This window comes from Schistocerca cancellata, chromosome 6 (assembly GCF_023864275.1).
Source record: "Schistocerca cancellata isolate TAMUIC-IGC-003103 chromosome 6, iqSchCanc2.1, whole genome shotgun sequence".
Classification (NCBI taxonomy): domain Eukaryota; kingdom Metazoa; phylum Arthropoda; class Insecta; order Orthoptera; family Acrididae; genus Schistocerca; species Schistocerca cancellata.
In genome coordinates this window covers 427826378-427851093 of record NC_064631.1, presented here as the reverse complement: position 1 = coordinate 427851093, position 24716 = coordinate 427826378, and the positions used below count along the sequence as shown (strand labels likewise).

Sequence of the window (24716 nt, the reverse complement as noted above, 5' to 3'; positions counted from 1 at the left end):
ACAATAACTTGTTCAATCCTTAGACCCATACTCAGGTGGAGCATACTCGTACAGATTTCATATAAATGCCTTGTAGTAGAATATTCCTGATTTTATGATTTACAAAAGCTTTTCCCTTATATGTAAGGTCAATATATGTGACTTACATGAGAAAAAGTTTTGCCTTGCTTTACAAGATAGGGGTCTGCTAAACTGACATGTGGTATGCTGAACCATGAGATAAACTAGGGACAACATGGTGGACACTTTGAGTTTATGTCTACGTTTACACATGGTGTCAGACAGACACGTCAGTTAAGTGACTTGGTTGGCTGTAGGAAAGAACAAAATGGCACAGTAATGGAGAGCTTAAACGGTTATGTAGTCCCTTATTGGACATATTTTATTACTGTCCTAGATGAAAAAATTAGGTTTAGTATGTGAAACTAGTGGCAATGTTCGATTTAGAATTTCCTTTTCAGACAATATAGTGTTTAGAATGAAATATTGTAGTAATATTTTATTTGTTTAGTATAGTTGGTCATTAAGGATGCAGTCATTTGTTATGAAAGTAGCTGTATATTTCTAATTCTTCCAAGAAATTCCTTTGTACATTTCTTTTATAGGAAGGCGTACAGACGAATTTGTTGGAAGAATTAAAAAAAAGTATGGTCACTTCACAACGAAATCGAAAACAGCCTTGATGTGCTCAAACCATCCTGCACAAAATAACTTTCAAGTAATTTTATTAAACTCATACACACCCAGAACACAAATCTACTTACACCCAAATGAATGGACTCCAGCGAAAAAAAAAAAAAAAAAAAAAATCTACGGCACGAACTCTTAACTTTATTTTGCCAATTAGGACTGCTGCTTATGCATGTTGAATTTGCTTCTGTTTAAGGGGGGAAGTATATAAAATTAGTAAAAAATGTTGAAATTCTTTTACCAGTAGATAGTGTTTTAGTATGTTAGAAACTTTGTCTGCAGTTTTCAGAGTTAATTTCGTGCTATAAAATGACACAAAAACCATCTCGTTTCAACCAGTGCGCAGCGCCATGTCCCCTCTTCTACATGGTTCTGTCCTTGTTTGCGGTATTTTATTTCCTGCCACCAGAGAAGACATCTTTAGGGCAGAGGTTGTGAGCGCATTTACGATGCAAGTAATTCATTAAAAAGTTTGCACATGGTGGAATACAAAACCCCAAACAAAAGTTTTAATAACCTCATCAAGAAGAGACGCCCAGAGATAAAATTTTGGTCATATACTGTTGTTAAATTACCTCATATGATGGTTGTCTGGTGTTCAATGATGGTAATAGTGGGAGAATCAGGACCCTTAAGAGGCTAGGATTTGATGCACGTTGCTTCACTGAGAAACTACTGAAGAATACTTACGTTGTGAGTGTTGCTAGTTCTGAAGTATCAGTGAAGAATATTGCCGAAGGGGCATGACGATAAAAAAACAAAATGTATGGTTATGGCTAACATTAAGTTACTTGTTTCTGACATAAATGCTAATATAAACTTTTTTTCTGCATTTCCCATACTACCCGCAACTTTCATTTTTCAGTGTATAAGGAACATTTTCTGCTAAACCATTGGAGATAAAACTATGAAATTTGGCACAGACACTGTAAATACTATGACACAGCCTCCTGTGGTACAAATTTTTTCAAAGTGAGTTACTGTCAACTTTATTTAAATTTTAATGAAATAAAAATTGCTGTGTGTCATATACATAAAGTTAAAGAAATTTTTGCGAGAGTTGTAAGACTGATATTAAAAAAACTGGTATACAAATTTGTTTCTCTAATTACTAAGAAAATTCTCACTTTTTGGAAGTGGTAAGTTAAGTAAACCTTGAGAAAATTTTCCTCTAAAAGTATTCAGTAACGTCCTCGTGAAATTATTTGACAAAAAAATTGAAAAAATTTCAGTTTATAGGCACTAACATAATGATAAAATATGAAAAATCTGGTTCAATTATTTCTGATACAGCAAAAGTTACATTACTTATATGTACCCTTCTATTTTCTCAGATTTGCCCGTTAAGCACTAGCAATATTTCCAAAATTAGGCATCTTTTGAAAAATGAAACTGATGGAAGGAAATTTAGTAGCCAGAATAGAATCGAATCTGCAACCATGGCGCGCACATCCTTCGTGGAATCGGACAGGGATGCGAGAACAGAACGAGCTCCACAATTTCTCATTTAAGGTCCCATTCCGGTAGCAAAGCAGCGGCGGCGCCGGAGTTCGCGCTGAGGAAGGGACTGTCGGCCGGCGTGGCTAAGTGAAACGCATGGCTTGTCTCGCAGGGGAGCCTGCACCGGCTATTTCCTCCGCCAGAGCGCGCCTTCATTACTTGCCGGAGCCGGCTGCTACAAGCCCAAGGACGAAAGAACGCCAAGAAAACTCGTACGTCTGACCTGTCCGTTCATATCTTCTCTCCTGGTATAAATGCGAGGGGCGTCCAATAAGTAATGCAACACTTTTTCTCCCGACCAGTTAGGCTTAAAAAGAAAAAGAGGAATTCGTTGCTGCACATCTCGGAATATTCCCGCTTCAGCCTGTATAGTCTATAGTTTCATGAAGTGACGGTAGGTGGCGGCGCAATACTAGTCTTCAAAATGATTTCTGTAACGGCGGTATGCTATAAGCAGAGATATCGAGTTCCTTTCGGCGGGAAACCAGAGGATTGCCGATATTAATAGGCGCTTGCAGAATATCCACGCGACCTGGCAATGCACAAAAGCACGGTGAGTCGTTGGGCTCGGCGACTGTCATCCTAGCTACAAGGTCTAACAACGTGTCCTGTCTCCCGCTTGCTGCTAGTCGCACACAGCTGAGACTCCTGCAGTATTGGAACTTGCAGACACTCTCATGCCAGGTGATCGACGGATCAAAGACAGACATCTCGCTGCACAGACGTTTCTGTTTGTACTGTTGACACACTCGCCCACCTCTTGGGGTGCTCAAAGGGGTGTGCCCGCTGCATTACTCACCGCCTTATTGATGACGATGAGGTCCCATACTCCGAGGAGCGTAGGAGACTTGGTGGTTTGCCATTGCCTTCCTCCAACGGTAATGGGGATGAATGATGATGATGAAGACGACACAACAACATCCAGTCATCTCGAGGCAGGAAAAATCCCTGACCCCGCCGGGACTCGAACCCAGGACCCCGTGCGCGAGAAGCGAGAACGCCACCGCAAGACCCCGAGCTGCGGACCACCACTTTATTAGACGAGCATAAAGAGCAGGAAGGACCGTCTATGCGGAATTGCTTGGGCGTTACGAGAATGAAGGTGACAATTTTTTGTCGAACATCTTCACAGAGATGAAACTTGGGTACATCACTCCGAACGGGAAACATAACGGCAATCCATGGAATAATGCCACACCACCTCTCCTCCAAAGAAAAGGTTCAAAACCGCACACTCAGCCCTTAATGTAAAGGCATCATCTTCTACGGCTTTGAAGGGTTATTCTGTTTGATGTCGTCCCTTATGGTGCAACGGTCAACTTGAATTATACCGTGCTACCGTCAGGCAATTGAAGAAAAGGCTACAGAATGTTCGTGGCCACAAAAATGCAAACGAAGTTCCCCATGACAATGCAAAACCTCACACAAGTCTGCACACCGAGAGGAGTTCACAAAACTTCATTGAACTGTTCTTCCCCATCCAACCTACAGCCCGGATCTGGCACCTTCCGACTATCTGTTTGACCCAACGAAGGATGCACTCCGTGTAAAGCGGTATGTGATTGATGGTGGAGTTACGAGGGTTGCCCAGAAAGTAATGCACCGCATTTTTTACTTCAACATTTCTTTGTTGAACATAATGAGAATTACACACACGAAAGAATGGTGTTTTATCTACGCACCCTATATTTCCACGTAATCTCCGTCCCAATGTATGGCCTTCCTCCGGCGCGAAACAAGGGCGTGTATGCCCCTGTAGGTATCAACCCTAGTCCTGGTGGCGGAGCCAGTGCTTCATTGTGTGAATCACCTCCCCATAGTCCTCAAAATGTCGTCCACGAATGCCTGTCCTCGCAAATGACAACATCAGCTCGCAGCAACATGTGAGGTGTGGCAGTCGTGGATGATCTCCCCGACCGCTGCAAATCGTGGAGCTCCGCCGAACCGACTCTATGCCCAGCGACAGCAGATACTCCATAGACTTTGCACAAACGTTTGTGAATAATTCCCACATTTCATTCCTCTGCAGTGAGAAAATCAGTGACGGTACGTTGCTTGTAACGTACATCACCTACAGACGCCATTTTGAAACTGTCCTGCAGCTACGCTATCTGTTGGAAGTGACGGGAACTTGGCGCGCTCACTCAGGAGACTTCAAATAATACATACGTAACGTTTCGCATTCGTATCACTGTTTTCGCCTGAGAAAAAAAAAATGCGGTGCGTTACTTCCTGGTCAACCCTTGTATTAATGCAGCAAGACGTTGATTGGTACTTCGACTAGTAAAGTGTTACCTTGTGGGCGTACACGCCATCCCAGTAAGGTGGTGTAAGGATGTCGCACTGGACGGAGATTATGTCGAAAAATACTGTTTTGTAGCGATAGGAGTAGGGAATAGTATGGTATAATGGAATCCTGAATAAAACCGTCCGACTATTAAAAAAAAATATCCTAATATGTATTGAATGCCAGTCGTGTAAGTACAGAAATCATCAACCAGTTGTTTATTCCTACAAACTGGTTTTCGAGCCTTTTCTGGCTCATCTTCAGAAGGGGCACATAAACGTCAGGTCTTTATTTCTACAGCGTGGTGATGGATACAGGCTCTGTGGATCTACATCTACATCGTCGTAGATACTTCGCAAGCACCATACGGTTTCTCCTCTTTCACGATCCACTCGCAAATGGAGCGAGGTAAAAATAACTGTCTAACGCCTCCGTACAAGTCCAAATTTCTATTTTGTTTCAGCAATCCTTACGCAAAACGTACATTGGTGACAGCAGAATCGTTCTGCAGCTGTCCGAAAATGCTGGTTCTCTAAAGTTTCTCAATAGTGTTTCGCGAAAGAACATCGTCTTCCCTGAAGGGTTTCCCATTTGACTTCACGACGCGTCTCCCTAATAATCGCGTGTTGATCGAACCTACCAGTAACGAATTTAGCAGCACATCTCGGAATTGCTTCGACGTCTTTCTTTAATCCGATCTGGTTGGGATCACAAACTCTCCTGCAGTGAGAATGAGTTACCTTAATACCTGAGTTACACTTTCCTAAACTTCTCCCAAGAAACTATGGGTTTCCTCCTACCGACCTTACATGCTCGTTCCGTTTCTTATCACATACGCCTAGAAATTTCACCATCGTGACTATACAAGGAGCACACTACTAGTATTGTATTCAAAAACTACAGATTTGTTTTTTCTATTCATCTTCGTTAACTGACATTTTTCTACATTTAGAGCAAGCTGCCATTGATTGCACGAAATAGAAGTTTTGTCTAAGTCATTCCGTATCCTCCTCGAGTCACACAACGATTACAGAGTTCCGTACACTATAGCGTCATTAGCAGATATTCGCAAATTGCATCTTTCCCTATTCGTCAGATCAATTATATATATAGAGAACAAGTGTCGTCACATAATACTTCTTTGGGACACACCAGGCGATAGTCTTGTCTCTAATGAACACTTGCAATCTAGGACAACGTAGCCCTGCTGGGTTCTATTACTTAATAAATCTTCAAGCGACTCACGTATCTGGAAGCCTAATTCACATGCTCGGACCTTCGTTAACAGTCTGCAGTGAGACACTGTATCAGGAGACAGCAACAAAAACAGTCCGTTGAGCAACCAGCTTTCTGAAACGCATATTGAATAAGTACAGAATATACAGGTAATCGCTGGATATGGTTAAGAATAAAACAATGTTAAAAGTGTTTCAGTCATTCCTTGTTATGAGGAATGTTAGAAAAATACGTTCATAAAATGTTCATCGTACAGCCGGTATCGATGCATAAGGGCATCTCGTGTCCTATGGAAAAGGCATCGAAATGGTTACGGAAAGACAGACAAAATAAATATTTAATGTTCCACCATGTGTGAAAGTTACATGGCAAATTGTGTCGAAACACGAATTCCCTTACTTACTTCAGTAATATAGGTCGCACTGTAGTTAATGTTCACATGAGAGCTTCCATTTGGATTGTCTGCTGGCACAGATTTATAGTGACAACCCTTATTTACATTTACAGTGAATTAAGTTATTTTAATTGGCCATGTCCACAGAGGTTGGTGACAATATTTATACATATAGTAAAAAATGATTAATCTGAGGACAGTAGGCAATTAAAATAAGACCTACCAGGTGGGTAGTAACTACAGTGCCTCATATACACTGAGGTGACAAATTAATGTGTTAGCGATATGCACATTTACAGACGGCGGTAGTATCGCATACGCAAGGTATTAAAGAGTGATGCGTTGGCGGAACTGTCATTTATACTCAGGTGAATTATGCGAAAAGGTTTTCGTAGTGATTACGGCGGCACGACTTGTATTAAAAGACTTTGAACACGAAATGGTAGTCGGAGCTAGACGCATGGGTCATTCGGTTCCGGAAATCGTTAGGGAATTCAGTATTCCGAGATCCACAATGTCAAGAATGTGCCGAGAAGGCCAAATGTCAGGCATTACCTCTCACCACGAACAACGCAGTGGCGAACGACCTTCACTTAACGACCGAGAGCAGCGGCATTTGCGTAGAGTTGTCAGTGCTAACAGACAAGCAACACTGCTTCAAGCAACCGCAGAAGCCAATGTGGGGCGTACGACGGATGTATCCGTTAGGATAGTGCGGCGAATTTGGCGTTAATCCGCTATGGCAGCAGACGACCACGTGAGTGTCTTTGCTAACAGCACGACATCGTAGTTGGTAAGAGCTGATCGTAGTGTTTGTGTGTGGCGCAGACGCCACGAAGCCATGGACTCGAGTTGTCAACAAGGCACTGTGCAAGATGGTGATGGTCGATGATGGTGTGTGATCTATTTACATGGAATGGACTGGGTCCTCTGGCCCAACTGAACCGATCATTGACTGAAAATGATTATGTTCGGCTACCTGCAGACCATTTGCAGCCATTCATGGGCTTCATATTCCCAAACAAGGATGGCTTTTTTTATAGATGACAATGCAGCATGTCACCGGGCAACAAGTGTTCGCAGATTGTTTTGAAGAACGCTCTGGACATTTCAAGCATATGATTTGGACAGCCTGATCGCCAGACATCAATTTCATGTTACATTTATGGGCCATAATCGACAGGTCAGTTGGTGCAAAAACTCCTGCAACGGCAACACTTTAGCTATAGAAGCAGAAGGGCTCAATATTTCTTTGGGGGACTTCGAACGGCTTGTTGAGTCCATCCGACCTCGAGTTACTCCGCTATATCGCGCAGAAGGAAGTCAGACAAGATATTAGGCGGTATCTCATGACTGTTGCCACATCTGCCATAATAAGTAAAACAATTCATTTCTCGACACAAGGCCATGAATGCACGGCGATACATTAATTATTTTTTCATCCTCTTTTCCCAGAGCCACTACCCTGTATCACACTATGCAGCTTGCTTATGCTCCATCTGAAGAGGACACTGAAAAACTAGATTAAAGGAGTCCAGAACTTCATTGCTCAAACTAACATATAATGTCAGAGACAACAACAAATACACTACTGGCCATTAAAACTGCTACACCACGAAGATGACGTGCCACAGACGCGAGATTTAACCAACAGGAAGAAGATGCTGCGATATGCAAATGATCAGCTTTTCAGAGCATTCACACAAGATTGGCGCCGGTGACGACACCCACAACGTGCTGGCATGAGGAAAGTTTACAACCGATTTCTCATACACAAACAGCAGTTGACGGGCGTTGCTTGGTAAGACGTTGTTGTGATGCCTCGTATAAGGAGGAGAAATGCGTACAATCACGTTTCCGACTTTGATAAAGGTCGGATTGTAGCCTATCGCGATTGCGGTTTATCGTATCGCGTCATTGCTGCTCGCGTTGGTCGAGATCCAATGACTGTTAGCAGAATATGGAATCGGTGGGTTCAGGAGGGTAATACGGAACGCCGTGCTGGATCCCGACGGACTTCTATCAGTAGCAGTCGAGATGACATGCATCTTATCTGCATGGCTGTAACGGATCGTGCAGCCACGTCTCGATCCATGAGTCAACAGATGGTAAGTTTGCAAGACAACAACCATCTGCACGAACAGTTCGACGACGTTTGCAGCGGCATGGACTATCAGCTCGGAGACCATGGCTGCGGTTACCCTTCACGCTGCATCACAGACAGGAGGGTCTGCGATGGTGTACTCAACGACGAACCTGGGTGCACGAATGGCAAAACGTCATTTTTTCGGATGAATCCAGGTTCTGTTTACAGCATCATGACGGTCGCATCCGTGTTTGGCGACATCGCGGTGAATGCACTTGGAAGCGTGTATTCGTCATCGCCATACAGGCGTATCACCCGACGTGATGGTATGGAGTGACATTGGTTACACGTCTCGGTCACCTCTTGTTCGCATTGACGGCGCTTTGAACAGGGGACGTTACATTTCAGATGAGTTATGACCCGTGGCTCTACCCTTCATTCGATCCCTGCAAAACCCTACATTTCAGCACGATAATGCACGACTGCATTTGCAGGTCCAGTGCGGGCCTTTCTGGATACAGAAAATGTTCGACTGCTGCCCTGGCCAGCACATTCTCCAGATCTCTCACCAATTGAAAACGTCTGTTCAATGGTGGCCGAGCAACTGGCTCGTCACAATATGCCAGTCACTGCTCTTGATGAACTGTGGTATCGTGTTAAAGCTGCATGGGCAGCTGTACCTGTACACGCCATGCAAGCTCTGTTCGACTCAATGCCCAGGCTTATCAAAGCCGTTATTACGGCGAGATGTGGTTGTTATGGGTACTGATTTCTCAGGATCTATGCACCCAAATTGTGTGAAAGTGTAATCACATCTCAATTCTACTATAATATATTTGTCCAATGAATACCCGTTTATCGTCTGCATTTCTTCTTGGTGTAGCAATTTTAATGGCCAGTAGTGTATATTCGTTCAGCAGCCAGGTTCTGTAGACACATAATGAGTGAAGGCTAAAACATGTTTAATTACGCTCGTTGCGAACGAGATAAAGAAAAAGTACCTCCTTCAAGCATCGTTACACCAACACTGATTTGAGTTTCGAAATGGTGTGACATCTCGACGCTCATATTGAAGCAGTAAACAGCATGTAGCGCTGTAGTGCCTTCTTGACGTTCACAGTACATGACATGGAGCGCAGTGTATGGCTTGCAGGACCCCGGTAATTCACATCATTGGACTTCTTTCGACGGCGCCGCATAAAAGCCGAAGTTCGGTCTACCCTTGTGGATTCACAAGAGGAATTAGTAGTAAGAATTCTTCCAGTGGCCACACGCGTAGGAAACACGCCGCAGATGTTAGGTCGATCAGGGAACGTCCTACTACGTCGATACAGCCTCTGTGTGTTGTAACATCAATCAGTACAACAAAGGACGGAAACATATTTAGCATTTCACTTTTTATGTTTTTTTCCATTTTCTGTCAGAGTTGCATTTAAAAACTTTTGTTTTATGGTTACTAGTTTCGCAATAAATTATCCATTCTCAAACCGTAGCCATAGGCTATGCAATTATTGAGTACCACTGTTATGGTAACTGGTAAAATAGAATTTAGTAATCCAAGTTAGTGGTCCTTGCTCCTACATTGTCTTGAAACTTCACGTATAGTTTTAATATTGTTTTATTATTTAAGCACATTCATTGACCTTCTGTATACACCTAACTCACTCATATTGCATTTCCGGCACCTAGTTGTTTCTGTTGTTGTTTCTGTCACCATTTTTGTGAGTTTGGGCCCTGAATTTTTGGACATATTGTGTTAAGTACCCTATAGTTGATCGGTGCTGTAAGTGAAAGTAGGTGCTGACATCTATTTTTCAACATTATAACGTAGTTACGAATACATAAATTATCTAACGAAATATTTGATGAAGAATTATTGATTTTGTGTAGCCAGCTTGCTGAATATACTATAACTGTGCTGCGCTATTTTATATGTACTGAAATTGTGAATTTGTATCCTTAATGCGTGCTTTCGGAGCAGCTCTTATTAAATACTACGGGGAGAGTGTTGATTACACTGTCGAAAGGAGAATATGTAGGGAACGCAATAAAATCATCTACCAATAGCAACCACCCTTCAGTGTAGACGTTCCTAACGAAAATAACTTGCCTGATGAAATTGCGATAAGTTCGATAAATGTGCACTGTTTTCTTTTCTGAATCTTGTGATCAGCCCGAAATGCATCTGTTCATAAAGAATGAACAGACGGGGAACACCATTAAAACCGCAATGGTAACGCCACATTGTCACTCTTATTGATAGAGCCATAGTAGAAGTATGTAGGCCTGACCTCGTTCTCAAATTAGGTCGTGACGAGCTACAGTGGTATGTGGCTAGGAAGACTGCGTTTGAAATTGCTACCTCTGTGCTGAATCAGTCACTTAATAAAACAAGGCTCTACAGGCTATGAATTCCGTTCTGCTCTTCAACATACATATCAACAGTTTCAATTTCTGTTGCATCTTCTGCACTGAACACAACAGCTTTTCACACTGTTTGACTTTAATCTACTGTCACATTGTACAGCAGTACTAACTGTTAAAAGTGAAATTGATATACTGATAATCTTATAATAATTCTTGTTTGCGAACATGAATGTCAATGAATTGTGTATCTTCTACTAATGTGGGAACTACCATGCCATTTTCTTTTCAGTTATCAGGTCTGTGATTAAGTTGCGTTTTATCGACCCTATGTTCTGAATACTGTATTGGAATATTATTGTTTTGGTCTCTGTGTAAGCTAATTAGTTTGATGAAGCTACTGTCGAGGAAAGTTGCCGATCAGTGCAAAATTAAATGATTTTTTCAAGGTGTTCTCATGCAGAGTAAACGGTTTTTTTGTGTTACTACTGATTTTGTAGTTCTTGGTCAGTAGCCTAACATTAAGGCGAGATCAGTACCTGCAAGTGTATCTACATTGTAGTTTTTTCCAAATACAGACATTAAATGGGAAGATGTTCGTAATAGACGGGACATATTACCAGTCGCACACGCTCTTAAAGGATCGCGACTCCATTAATGGAAATAAAAGAACTGTCGACTCACAAACCCATTGCAAGACAGTTCAAAGTGAAATGCATGCAGGGTTCAGCTTTTTGGTTAGCTTCTTCGTATGTACGTGTTCTCTCTCTTTTAGTCCGTAGTCCATAAGGCTACCTGGTGCTCTCATGGTACAGACTTATTTCTAATCTTTCTTATGTAGCCGGAAACTAAATTAAATCTACATTTGCACATTATTCTCCTTATACAGGCTGAAACTCTGACTTAACACTAACTACAGGCGACTCTCCGATTTTTGGATTAAAGAGACTTTAAAAGGACAGACTTCGGTTGATAGTAAATGGCCAAACACAGTTTCCTTATTCTCGCTGGAAAGTTAAGACAGAGTGATATAAAATATTAAAAAATTTCACTCCAGAATTATTGTTAACTCTGATAGTATCGTGGCAGTGTTAACTGGTTTCCTTAGTCTGTTGTTATTATTATTTACTGTAAATGTCTGGTTTGTGTTCTTCTCCTTTTTTATGGATACAAGGTTACCCTGACATTTTTGTTTATAGGATAGTCGCACTAGAAAATTGATTAACAATCGGAAAATTATTTGAAATAGAAACTGAAAAAGTGCTTCCATCGATGTACTTCATACAGTGTTTCACTGCGCTTCTATCATTAAGTCGTCGTAAATGGTACAGGCGTAACTTCATTGACATGACTACAATTTCTAGGAGTTTAATCAGTCGGAATAATTTTCTTTCAGTAAGTTTATCTGTTTGCTGAGTAACAAAGATGATCTGACTGCCTAAATGATCTCTCTTTTTCTAAAATTATCAATTGCCATGAACCAAAATTAGCCAGCCAGAGTATGTTTAGACCTATGTAAGTAAGTTCCTTATCGTTGTCTTACCCGTGTCCCACACGCCTGAGGCACATCACACCGCAGGGGGAGCGAGTGTGCTCCTGTATCCTGGAAAGGAAAACACACTACTCAGCCCTCCACTGTACTCAGTTCCGCATGCGGAGTTCCCTAGCATAGGCTGAATTAGCCTCCTCTGTCTTTCTCTCCATTCACACGCCTATGCACACACACGTTTCATACATGCGCACGAACCATATGCTCCCTCCCCCAATTATTACATTGTACTCAGAAGAGGAAAAATTCAAATATAATGAGTATAATCCATCACAAAGCGGTTCTGAGTAAAGGGCGATAAGTCAGAATTTCAAAGTATTACCATATTCTTGTCTTTTACAGTCATCTTTCTTTGAACTGGAAACAAATATTTCTTCTCCTTCCTTCATTCTTTACGGCAGTATTTACTTGAACAATTGTACAGTTTCCATACGCTTATTACCAAACATCGTATGTTTATATCAAACGTTTAACGATACACGTTTTGGGTGTACGTCTTCTCTAATTTGCATGGTGCGTGTACGATGTGTTGATTACATCGCAGTGTTAGAAATAATTCAGTATGGCAAATCGTCGGAAGTTTTAGAACCTTCGAGAAAATTTCACTGTATTACAACAGAACTACCACCTAAAACTGATGTACTATCTGCTGATAATTTTCATTAATTTTAAGCACACTGAAACACAAAACTTTATAATCAATTTCATGAAAAGATTCTGTGTTTTAATAATGACCCAGTGTATCCTAACTATTGCATAAACTGAGACAGTGTATTTTACGAGTGTGTAAATATCCAGGATACTAGTCTCTGCGTTTAAATAACATTTATTTCAGACAGATACTCGACATATCAGCGTACGACGATGTGGAAGTGGAAAAAAAAAATACGGACATTGTACTCTTCGTAACGACGTGAAAAGTAGAAGCAAAGATATGTTCTGTACTCGTGGTATGAGAGCTATGTAGCAATTAAAATATTTTAGGAAAAGTAGCCAAATAACGTGTACTGCTGCCATTTTTGTCCCTAAACATGTCCGAAACTCTTCCCCCATTAATGCCTTTAATTGCCTTTATTAATTTGGGAAAAAATACATATTTCGTTATACTGCATGGAAATTATTTTGCTCTAAACTATGTTGGAAGCAACACAGTAATAATGAGAATAAGAATAATGTCAGAAGTAATAATTTCAATGAGACAGGTATTCTTAAAGAATTTAATTCACTTAATGACAACAAGTCACAAAAAATGTCTTGTTTGGATTAGTTATCGTGCACTACATATTCTAGGATCTCTTGTAAATGCACTCTGAACAATTAAGACATTAAGAAGTTAAATGTTGCTTAACTTAAGTGTACAGCAACGTTCTTAAAAAGTTGTCAATGTTCGGGTCATGTGTTCGATGCTACATTTACAGGTATTAATGTCCAGTTTGTGATGAAGTTTTGCCACATGCTTTGAAAAAGTACCAATTTTTGTTTTGTCCACAGAGGTTTCAGCTGTGTTGTTATACTAGTAGTAATGTACGAGTATCACAGTATTATCGTGCTTCCAAGTAAGAATATCTTTTTATGTGTACCTATGAGAAAGTAGGTTGGCCGAGAAACCAGCTTGACATGAAGAAAACAATACAGAGAAACGGCTGAAGGCTGTTGATAAAGCTATATAGTCACAGTGGTATTTCCTACCATTGCGTTATAAACAATACTTTTTCTGACTACTTTGGTTTGCTGGAGAGCTTTAGAGATTTTTTTACCAAACTGTATCAAATTTTAGATTTTCCCCTTGACCTTTACCTGTCCATATCGAACAGTTAACACAGAATAATAGCTCTACGTTACGTAGGTATTTGTAGAGAAATAGTTTAAAATTGGTTTACATGAGTCATTACATGCAGATAGAAGCAATTTTTCCTACTCTAATTTCAATATTTCCAATATCTAATGTAAGCGGACAAATTATGAGTTTCAGTATTAAGAAGTGTTTAGTTCATTATGTAATTAGCCTTTTTAAGTTATAAAATATCCCGCTAAGGAAAACTACCTCCAGTCATCAACTTTTCGTTTTTGCATGTGCTGAAAGACATGAAAAAATGGGTTTAATAATAGAAAGTGACACAAAAATGATAACATAAAAAAACAAAAATACAAATTACATGTATAGCTGCTAAATATTGGTTATCTACCAATTTACCTCCAAGGTCTCAAATGAGAAACAAGACCTAGTATCGGATTTGCACCTACACCACAAAAGCATGAGAAGAATTGCACAAGAATTGTAAAACACGTTGCCACTGAAAAATAACATGGTACAAAGTTATCAAAGAATTTTTCACAGAACAATTAATACAGCCAACATTCAGTTCTGCTAGAGAGATTTGTCACTTCTTAACTATGGAGACATGCATGACTAAATCAATCAGAAACACAAGAATATATGAGTAAAATAACTTTGAACTTGGCAAATTGAACGTCAACCAACAAATTGATTTAGTGAGCCATTCCGTTGAACATCAGACATTAAAATACTTTCACACATAAAGAGAAAATTCAGAAAAAAGTGTTTTCTGTTATTGGTAATAAAGGTTCAACGATAGTAATTATAGAAAAATAGCTGTAAATAATACAAGAAGGTTTTCATAAACATTTATATTTTCGAAATCGTGAATGATGCAGCACAAAGAACAGCTTAAAACAAAAGGTGAACCACAAATTCTTATGTACAGAAGTGAACCAAAAGCCCCATCGTGCCTATTGTTTTTAATCTACTCTAAAATCCCAGCTTACAACTATATGAAATGGTACTATGTCACTGTGATAAATATTTTTCTAGTATCATACACACAAGAAGTAGGGTGGTGAAGGGTAGTATTCTTTTTAGTCTAATCACAAATATTTTCACCAAATGTTCGGAGGATAAAATTTCCAAGTAAATGAAAATATCGCACAAAAGACAGCTTGTTATAAAATATGTACATAAGGGGTACAAGCATGGTGCAAGATTGCACAAATGGGGAAAGTAAGGCAAAATCCATCAATTCCAGCAAGTTATACCAATATTTTCAATTTAAAATTGACCATGAAAAGAACGGGACATTTGAATTCCTAAGTAGGAATGTAACAAAGAGAAACCAGAGTCGCCCTCAGTATATAAAGGAAGTCCACATTAGAAACTACACTATAAATATTTCACCCAGCCTATCAAAATATTTGTATGCATTTCAAGAAGCTATATCTGATAAAATAGCCAGCATGTTTAACAAAACCAATATTGATATACAGAGAAGTTTAATACCGGATGCAAATCAGGACAGGAATAGGGCATCAAAATGTAATATGTACATTATCACTGTCCAACTGTGTTGGACAAGTCGGAATACACTTAAACATCTGATCGAATGAAGACACACAGGGTGTACAAAAACTATGTATACTAAAGTTTGGTGTTTAAGGGTGACAAAAGAAACTTATTTCATGTTAGAGAAATGTCACAGGTGCAAAGTTTGCCCACCAGCGTTCCATGAAGACGCTGACTCCTAGTGATGATCAGAGGTGTTCAAACTGACTTGTGATAAACATTGTTTTAGAGATGTTGCTGAAATGGTCTTCTATTTACATTAATGCATTCTAATGATAATGTAAATCGCTCAGAACAACCAGGTGTTTCATGAATAATGGCTGCGGCTTCAGCCAAATAAGTGGAGGGACGATAGTTGTCTCGCGCACCAAACTCTTCATCTCCCTTCACAAGAGCAGCCAACAGAAGTGAGGCTGGGAGAATGTGATGATCACGCTACTGGCACGCCTTTCATTATAAAGAAACTGGGAAAAATGTTTTCTACACTTCCTCTGACATTAACGACAAATTTTTGTGGGTCCCTGCCTGACTGCTAGCGGGACTTTCTCGAACATTTTCGGTAGTACTTCATGAAGAGGGATACGATAATTTCCCCCACCGAGTGTGTTAAGCAAAAGATACTGCCCAGTCAGATGGTCATGGTCTTTACCGCCCCAAACCTCTGTTGACGGTTGAACAAACGAGTTACCGTAAGATGACATTTGCAGCAACATTTCTCAAGCAACACTCAGCCTCGATCTTTCGATGTCGACTGCAGTGACTCACTTCTGGATGTCATTTACACTGTCGCTAATCAGTTGGTGGAGAGTGCTCCGTATTTTGTGAAATGTGTGTTAGAATATATTACATAAAGAGAAAGCGAACGTAAAGCTACGCATTTGGCCATTGGTAGCAGTGGAAAAATTATCATTACTTAGTAATCTTCGACTCATAACGCAAACATCAAGTATGATCATAGGTAGGACAATAAAAGGACAATTGCTGTAAGTATAAAATATTCAGTGATCTTCCACATAATTGTGGTAGGGAAGAATTCACCATGCGTTAGGAGAGCAATGCTTGTACACCCGAGTGAGGCAATGGATAACTTACTGAACAGTGCTATACTGCTTAGGTTAAGTATGACGTAAACTGATCATGTATATTGTATGAAGAGCCTGAGGGTGAGCTCCCAGAGCTCTAAATACATATTACACTTACAAGTTAAACAGGACAGTTCAGGTGACTGGCAGCTTTCAAATAAATTGAAATAGATTTAAAACATAACAAACATACCTGTGGTAAAGGAAAAAATGTTAACGAGACAATGTAGATTATTAACAAATTACTTAGATTTGCAATCAGAGACATACAAGGTCGATCTAAAACTAAATGTGTAACTACGACATCACTGAGAGACGGAGGTACTAACGAAAAGAAAGACGAATGTACTGACTGACAGGAAATAATTCAGCTAGATACCAGGGCAGCAACATTTCAATGTTGACGAAATGCATAGTTCTAACAATGGGACATTTAGCAGTGGCTAGGAACTGAGCCAGCAAAAACATTCTGGTTGATATGAACTCAAAAGACTGTAGGAAACTTTATCTGGCAGTTACAAAATTTGCGAAAATGCGTCAGTACGAGGATGCAACTGATGTGGAATTTACAGAAAGGTGAAATAATTCGAAATGAAAAACTCCCGGAGTATCTAATTTTGCTCGGACTGGAATTAGTTGAACAGGTGGATACTAACCACTTTCGAAATGTTTGACAATACATGAATTTTTATTGCACACATGTAACTTCTGAATGGACGTACTTACCACTGATCTGCAAGTTGTAGAGACGAATAGACTTCTTCTATTATCCAGTCTACAGAAATACAAGCTATCCCAATTCACTTGGTCTCTTTCGTGGTCCTTATGATGGCCTATCGAACGTTTTTGTGGGCTAGTTCGAAGAAAGAAGGCGAATACCTTGAAATTTCTCAAGGGGTGTAATGAAATTTGCGATTTCTTTTTATCAATTTTAAATATTTCTCATTTTACGTTTCATATGCTGAAAACAATTCAAAAAGCCACGTGGAAGTTTATTTAGGAATTATTTAGTCCAAATTATACATTAATAGTTAAAATATGGGAAACATCAAATGCTATTAAGGCTCATAGTGCAGTACTCCTGAATAATGTGTATTTAACTAGATATTTCGTCAGCTAGCAATTTCTTTGCAAAGCTACGATAAAACCTATTGGAAAGCACCTATTGGAGATCTTACTGTTTTATACTGCCGATAGCTTTTTCTTTCAAATATCACTGTGTTCTCCTGCGAGACAGCGTGGAATAAAATTAGGTTTTCATTACGATCGACAAATTGACAAAGATATCGAAGTGCTTTTGGAATGTAACATTTACTGTTGAAGAACTGGAAAAATTCAGGGATGGATTCTATTAACTGAATGCAAGCGTTTATGTCGCTTGGAAGTCTCAGTCCTTTTTATTAAGGGTATCAGTTCTCCGCTATAAATAAAATTGTGCCACACCTGACTTAAACATATATTTTGCACATATATGCTGGCGTGCAAATAACATGTGGTACTAAATGCAGAACGACATAAAATTCAGTGCATTTAACTAGTGATAAATCCTAGCTGAAATGTGGAAAAGAGAAAAGGCGAAAAAATGCGTAACAATATGCTACTGAGCTTCTAAAGCAAACAGTTAATACACATCTATAACTGGACACATAGAGTAAAACATTTAACTACCCTATAACTAGAATCACATCAACTTTTTAAAATGTCAGACATGCACTGCCACTAAATACAACGTGACAAACTATGATTTAGTTTGCTGTTAATTTCGATGCGTCAATGGACATGAAAAGTGAGGAGAATGAAGGTGACAGATTTTGGTAGTCAGCGTTACTTTACATAAAACTCTCTAACGACGACCGAGGCCATGAGAACTTCTCATGAAAGATGTCATCCAGAACGATTTCAGGAGAACAGAAATTTGCTCTAAGCTAGCACAACAGAAGGAAACTCGCTTTTTTTGTTATCATGTGACTTCTGGATTTTCCTGTGGTTGAATGATGAATGTTATGTTTTCAAATATCTGTGTCGATTAACGATACCATTTTCCGCATCCAGTGGAAAGTAGAATCGTCAGTGTGGTTGCTCGTTCTACTGCATATAATATCTGTGAAATAGTTTGTATTATACATCGTAATCGGTGTATTGTCTGAGAATGAATGTGTATGTGTGTGAAGAAAAAATGCTACACTTAGCCGTCGGCATAAGATTTCTCGTCCCAGTTGAAGACAAAAGTGTATCTAGCACAACACAGTCCTGCCAACAGGTTTAATAGAAATGCAGTTAAAAAATAAATAAAAAATAAACAAGACTCTGGAAACGCCGTAACTGAATGCGTTGTGGCCGAGAACGGGCAACACGAACTTTACACTGTGCTGGGGATGACCCATTACCGCAGTGAGACGAGGAAAGGCCGAAGAGAACGGATATGGAGACTCGTCGACGTTCGAGTCACTATCACGCTGAACATTTTTTTTTCAGTTAAAGCATCAAACTGTATCCAATTTAGACCTTCATCTCGTGTACTTCGTTTTGTTACTGTGTTACTGTTACCTTTATTTGAACATTAAGACATAACATGAACTTACGTAAACGACCACTTAGTTTCATCCATCTCACAAATAAAGCCAACAGAAAATAATAATGTATACGGTAACATCGTGTGTATCCAGTGAGGTACAAAAAGCCCAATAGATTGTTTGCACCACATTACACACAATAATAATTCCGTTCTATACGTTTGACGTCTACGCCTGTCTTCATAGATGATCAGAGTGAGCACCTTGCATTTGCAAACACGTCTCCATTAGCTGGATCATACTTTTCTAGACCCTATCTATCACCTGACGAGAATTCGAATCATAGCTCCATGGTGGCTGCGAGTCTGATATCCCAGCAGTCTATTCAGTGAGTTGCGACGGCTGATAAAAGTTCCTCCCTAGATTCCGATGCACTGGACTATGTGACAGCGTCGCCAGCTCCTCGTTTTCATACACGAGTTTTCAAAATGCATCCCATATGAATTTGCTGGATAAATTTTTGTCTTGAACCTGGATGAATAATCGTATGCTGTCCTCCAAGTGATGCATTTTTCCTTCATACTGTATACAGGGTGTATCATAATTAATGGCGTAAACGGATACAGTTGAAAATACATGATACTAGAAGCAAAATAGTCTCAGTAGACATAGGATAGAAAATGCATACCTTAAGAGCTACGAGCAATTTTTCATCTTCTATACTGTGAAGAAAATCTCTTCTACTGCAAGCTCTTTGCTTTCCATATTTTGGGAAATGGTAATGTGGACCAAAACAAGAAGAAAAGTCCAGTAAACATGTGCTCTAAAATGCATACCTTAATAGCTATGAGCACGTGCTCATCTTCGCTACTTCGAAACACAACTCTTCCAATGAACAATTGCTCATAACTTTTAAGGTATGCATTTTAGAGCAGATGTTTACTGGATATTTTTTCTTGTTTTGGTCCATACTACTATTTCCCAAAATGTGGAAAGCAAAGAGCTTGCAGTAGAAGAGATTTGCTTCACAGTATCGATGATGAAGAATTGCTCGTAGTTCTTAAGGTATGCATTTGCGACCCTCTGTTTACGGAGACTTTTTTGCTTCTAGTGTAGTGTACTTCCAACTGTATGCGTTCACGCCATTAATTATGACACACTCTGTATATACTTGCGTAAACTATTTACCTACAATAGGGTAAGAAGTTTCTGGAAATGTTTCCATGTTTCATGGAAGTGATAGGCGTAACTGTAAGACATCGTGACATTTGCAATCTTGCAGTAAAGAAAGGTGGTCAAGTTATGTGTATAGATAAGGTATAAAAGAAATTGAGCAATTGTTAAACAGAAAAGGTTAAGAAAGAGATTGTAAACCTTTTACTTGGAAAAGGGACAGGTTTGTGGACTTCTGCAGAGAACACCCCTACGTACATTAATCTTAAAACAGAAAGAAATATGGCTGGATGAAAACAACAGAAATGTGTCCCTGAGGACATCGAGTGTAGAAGGTATAGGGTCCTTTAGGTATGATATTTTCTATAAGCATAATGTATTTTATGCCGAAGAACTATAAAAGACATGGATGTTCTGAGCTATTTATCTGAAGATTATAGATAAATATCCATTCCAGTAGGCAACAGCCATCGTCCTATGGAATTAAGAACCTGCGTTATGTTAGACGTAGGTCCGCAAGGCACAAATAAAGTAAATAACGACAAAAAATTGATTACATTATGAACATACGTCTGTTATGGCCACTACAGACTGGCGAAGAAAACTAAAAGTAGTCTGAAGATTACAGCATTTTTTCCTTATTCACTGCGAAAATTCTGGGAAAAAATGTGAGTTGAATGAGCTTTTTCCAGCGTTATATACTTCCATTGTTTGTACACAGAATAAAACAATTCTTATTTTGTCCACTGGAGAAAGGTTTCTGTTATTACAACACAATGAAAATCTCGCGCCACATGACATTCAAAAAAATTTTATACAAAAAATGGACATGGAACTTAAAAAGGAAAGAAAAAAGTGACAGAGCATAATGGAATGATTGTGTTAAGTGCTATGCGCTCTACATTCCATGCAGCTGTACAACTGGCTGGAAGCGACTGTGTCGCCGTTGCTACTTACACAAAGTATCATGCCACCTTTCGCACACTTACCATTTGGTCCTATAAGGAAAGCAAAAGAGAGAGAGAACAAAAACAGTTTGAGTAGTGCAGAGATACAGAAGTTATGTACATGAGAGGCTGTATCTTAAGCAGCTAGCCGTCTAACCGATGAAGGCGGAATATTCTACGTCGTCATCGTCGCTTAGGATAAACTGACAAAAAAAAGTAACTAACTCATAAAACTATCATTCTTTATAAACGCAGAAACATATACGCACGTTTCCATAAATAAAAAATTAACAAGAGACTGTGTAGTCATTTGGCAGTAGTTTTCTACAGCGTTTTTCTGACTGTATTCATCATTGCCTGCAAAGGTTGGGTCATACATATCTCCTTTCCTGTTTCTGAATGTCTTACTATCCTGAAATTCCCAAGTCATACGGATACATTATGTAGTCTTTTTTATATACGGTACGGAGTATCGTTTTGTAGATGTTTAAATTTTATAATACTGACAATTAATAACCACTTTATTTCACATTTTACTGAAAAGAATGCGTGTTTTTAAGAATCTATGTCAGTTTACACAAGAAATCTTCTTCAGGCTCGATGCAAATCACAAGAAGTGTACAACTAATGTAGATACTGAATCGATCTATCTTTTGTTGTACATAAACCACCTCCACACTTATGCTGTAAAAAGTATACATAAGCACAGAAAATAATCTTCATGCTGTTTTATACAAGGCATGATGTAACTTTCTCAATAATAGTAACTCATGGTGGGAAAAATTGTGTTTAAACCTTCTGGACGCTAATACTGACAAGAAATTGAATTGTGGAACTGTAAATAATATACAACAGATATTCCTGTTCTACAAGTCTATAGCTTAAAAGCCTTGCGCGTGACATGATTTCCAGTTATGGCAATGTAGCTGTCACGAAAGTTACGATGTATGCTTACTTTCATTCATGTCATATGGAACAATGTAATGGGACAGTTCCACACTACGATATAGTGTAGTCAACGCTTTAGAAACCGAAATAAAGAATATTGTCTGGCATAAATTTTCAAATCTCTTACAAAGAACTTCAAATAAAGGAAAATAGTAATAATATTCACAGGTGATTTATTGACATATGAAATTAGTCCTTAACAAGTCGACATAAGTTCAGAATAGCAGGGCCGTTCGGAAGAATAACTCTGAACCTGGGTTTAGCAAGCAACATAAATATAAGTATAAAAATATTCCATCAGCCTCCAGTGATTCAAAATAGTTGATAAACGTGGAACTAAGGAACACATCAAATGAATTCGCAATTGCGAATAATGACTACCATCAAATGTAGAATGGAATGACGACAATGAAAATTTGTGAAGGACCGGGACTCTAACCTGGATTTCCCGCTTATCACGAGCGGTTGTCTTACCGTTTGGCTATCCGTGAGGGATTCAGGCCAGACCCAAACTTCCCTTATGTCGTCAACCATGCGTCTACTATCTGTGCTCTCACATTCATTATGGGTATTCCCACACAGATCAGACGTTGCACTTGATAGTCGCATGCCCGGTCGTTTACCGTTTGGCTATCCGTGAGGGATTCAGGCCAGACCCAAACTTCCCTTATGTCGTCAACCATGCGTCTACTATCTGTGCTCTCACATCCATTATGGGTATTCACACACAGATCAGACGTTGTACTTGAGAGTCGCATGCCCGGTCGTCTTACCGTTTGGCTATCCGTGAGGGATTCAGGCCAGACCCAAACTTCCCTTATGTCGTCAACCATGCGTCTACTATCTGTGCTGTCACATCCATTATGGGTATTCCCACACAGATCAGACGTTGTTCTTGAGAGTCGCATGCCCGGTCGTCTTACCGTTTGGCTATCCGTGAGGAATTCAGGCCAGACCCAAACTTCCCTTATCTCGTCAACCATGCGTCTACTATCTGTGCTGTCACATCCATTATGGGTATTCCCACACAGATCAGACGTTGTACTTGAGAGTCGCATGCCCGGTATCGGCAGATAAATACGATATTGCAGTGCTTGCATTATTCTGCTAACGACTCACTGAGGCGACCACAGCTGTAGCGAAACATATATAATGAATTCGCAATTGCGAATAATGACTACCATCAGATGTAGAGTGCAATGGCGGCATGTTTCAGAAACTGTACAACCGGAGCATAGACTTGTATAGGAGAAATACGTGAGCCATGGAAAAACTTTACAAGAATGAACGACAAGCATTTCAAATATTGTGCAATGTCTGACTTGCACATTTACAAGTATATAAATATGTACATAACCAATAGCCGAGAAAGTCTTACAGCTAATGTGAAATGTAGAAGCAATAACTTCAACAACCAAGATCGCTAATTATAATTTTATTTTTGATGACCGGTTTCGACAAATCTAAGTTACCATCATCGGTTCTGTAAAGCACACAGATCGCAAATATCAATCGTAATCAGGTCAGGCACAGTAAGGTGGCGTACATATTTTCAGAAAATTGATATCTGCAACATCCCTTACGTACCTCTCACTACATGTCCATCACATCTACAACATAACGTGTACAGTTGCGGCATGTCGTTCTAGGAACATGCAGAAATTGATGCTTCAGCGTGTCAATAATGAAACAAGATTTGCTAAAATATCTTGCATATTGCACCGACTGCACAAGTTTATGTTAACACGACAGAGGAAAGAAGACTAAGCATCACAAGTCAAAGCAAAGATGTTACATACTAACAGCTGGTGGCAATGTTGTGGCAGACATACAGAAATAAGATCATGAATTATAAATCGTAAGGAAAGATTTTTTTCCTGAAAAATTTTCGTAATTATTTTTAAATTAAATTTCTAATAAAATTATAAAAGAACGTACTGTATATCAACCGCACTACCTATTGCCCATACAGTCGAACAGGTGCTAATGGGATGATGACGCGAATATACAGCCTCTCTCATCGAACTTGCCAGTGGTGTACTCTGCCAATCAGACGAGGCTATAACGACTGAGTATTGGCGGTATAATCATAGCATCGAGTACAGGGGAAATGCTGTACCACACTCACTCACAGACCAAACGAGGTGGCGCAGTGGTTAGCACACTGGACTCGCATTCGGGAGGACGACGGTTCAATCCCGTCTCCGGCCATCCTGATTTAGGTTTTCCGTGATTTCCCTAAATCATTTCAGGCAAATGCCGGGATGGTTCCTTTGAAAGGGCACGGCCGATTTCCTTCCCAATCCTTCCCTCACCCGAGCTTGCGCTCCGTCTCTAATGACCTCGTTGTCGACGGGACGTTAAACACTAACCACCACCACCACACTCACTCACGTGAATTACGAACTGTGGCTGGTAAAGCTCACAGATGGCAGTTCCATCACCAGCCTTACCTGCAATAGGTCTGTACCCCTTTCAGGGACTCAATGAGCATACTTACTGTATTAAATCTAGCCTCGGAAACATGATAAATCACCGGGATACGAAATGGGCAAGAAACAGAAACAAGAGAAAATTGATTAATGGAGC

At 39.7% G+C, this 24716-nt stretch overlaps 1 protein-coding gene across 1 annotated transcript in view; it reads right to left on the bottom strand.

Moving 5' to 3' along the window:
* Window positions 1–24716, bottom strand: part of LOC126088363 (uncharacterized) — an 859329-nt gene that overhangs the window by 451381 nt on the left and 383232 nt on the right. Inside the window, exon 3 of the mRNA XM_049906501.1 lies at window positions 12101–12160. Coding sequence (XP_049762458.1) covers window positions 12101–12160 — 60 coding nt within the window. The remainder of the gene's footprint in view (window positions 1–12100; window positions 12161–24716) is intronic.